The sequence below is a fragment of the Galendromus occidentalis genome, unplaced genomic scaffold, assembly GCF_000255335.2.
Source record: "Galendromus occidentalis unplaced genomic scaffold, Mocc_1.1 scf7180000075388, whole genome shotgun sequence".
Taxonomy (NCBI): domain Eukaryota; kingdom Metazoa; phylum Arthropoda; class Arachnida; order Mesostigmata; family Phytoseiidae; genus Galendromus; species Galendromus occidentalis.
This window is the reverse complement of record NW_003803378.1, coordinates 529550-530420: the sequence shown is the minus strand read 5'-3', so window position 1 is coordinate 530420 and position 871 is coordinate 529550. Positions and strand designations below refer to the sequence as shown.

Here is an 871-nt window from a genome sequence, read left to right as displayed (position 1 = left end):
AACTAGCGTCCAGCTTCCACTTTCAAGAGAAGCTGAGCGGTCTCAGCGAACGGCTCACTGAAATTCTCCGAACCGGATATCTCCCGAGCTCGAATGGAAGTTACCTCGAATAAGAAGGGGAAGGAGTTTTCTCACAGATTCCCGCATAGTATGAGTCCATCATCGGTGGAAATCCGACTCATTGAAAATAAATGGTCTCCTATGACTTCTTTCTTGTCCCCCCGCTGTCAGAGATCCATCCTCGATCGTCACGACTCCGCGGCAAATACGTCCACAGTATTGTCATCGCGAGAGCTCCGGGGAGGGGAAGAACCAGTCTGAAGTCAGTCATAGTCGCCCTGTAAGCTAGTAAAGCAAAGAAATTAGCAAATCCAATTCTTCCCCACGGATTCTGAATGGCGTGATCCATGGGAGCCATACGATTAAATATGGCACCAATATTATTTGTGAGCGGGTGACTGATAATGTCCTTAAGGTGTGGAATCGGCTACAATGACAGACAGAATTTAACCTCGTGTGAACGATGTGGGCATCATGCGGCGTGACGCCGAAACACGCAAAGATACCCACTGGACGCACACACCCAGAGGCAGTGAGTTTCACTCTCCCTCTCTTAATTCGTCCATATGATCTATATAGACGGATAGACATCGCCCCAACCATCGACTTACGCTCATTCGATCCAAAATGAAGTGCTTGGCCGTTCTCGGAGCGTTCGTCGCCATCGGCCACGCTGGCAGTTTCGGAGGAGCTGGTGGCTACGGAGGTGGTGGCCTCGGAGGATACGGAGGAGGGACCGGCGGATACGGAGGAGGGGCTGGAGGATACGGTGGCGGTGGCTTCGGAGGTGGTTATGGAGGAGGAATCGGCG

The 871-nt window shown here is 52.0% G+C and overlaps 1 protein-coding gene across 1 annotated transcript in view; it reads left to right on the top strand.

The window, feature by feature from the left end:
• The first annotated feature begins 687 nt into the window (after positions 1 to 687).
• Positions 688 to 871, top strand: part of LOC108864001 (glycine-rich cell wall structural protein-like) — a 433-nt gene continuing 249 nt past the window's right edge. The window contains exon 1 of the mRNA XM_018638828.1: positions 688 to 847. Within this exon, the coding sequence (XP_018494344.1) occupies positions 688 to 847 (160 nt within the window). The remainder of the gene's footprint in view (positions 848 to 871) is intronic.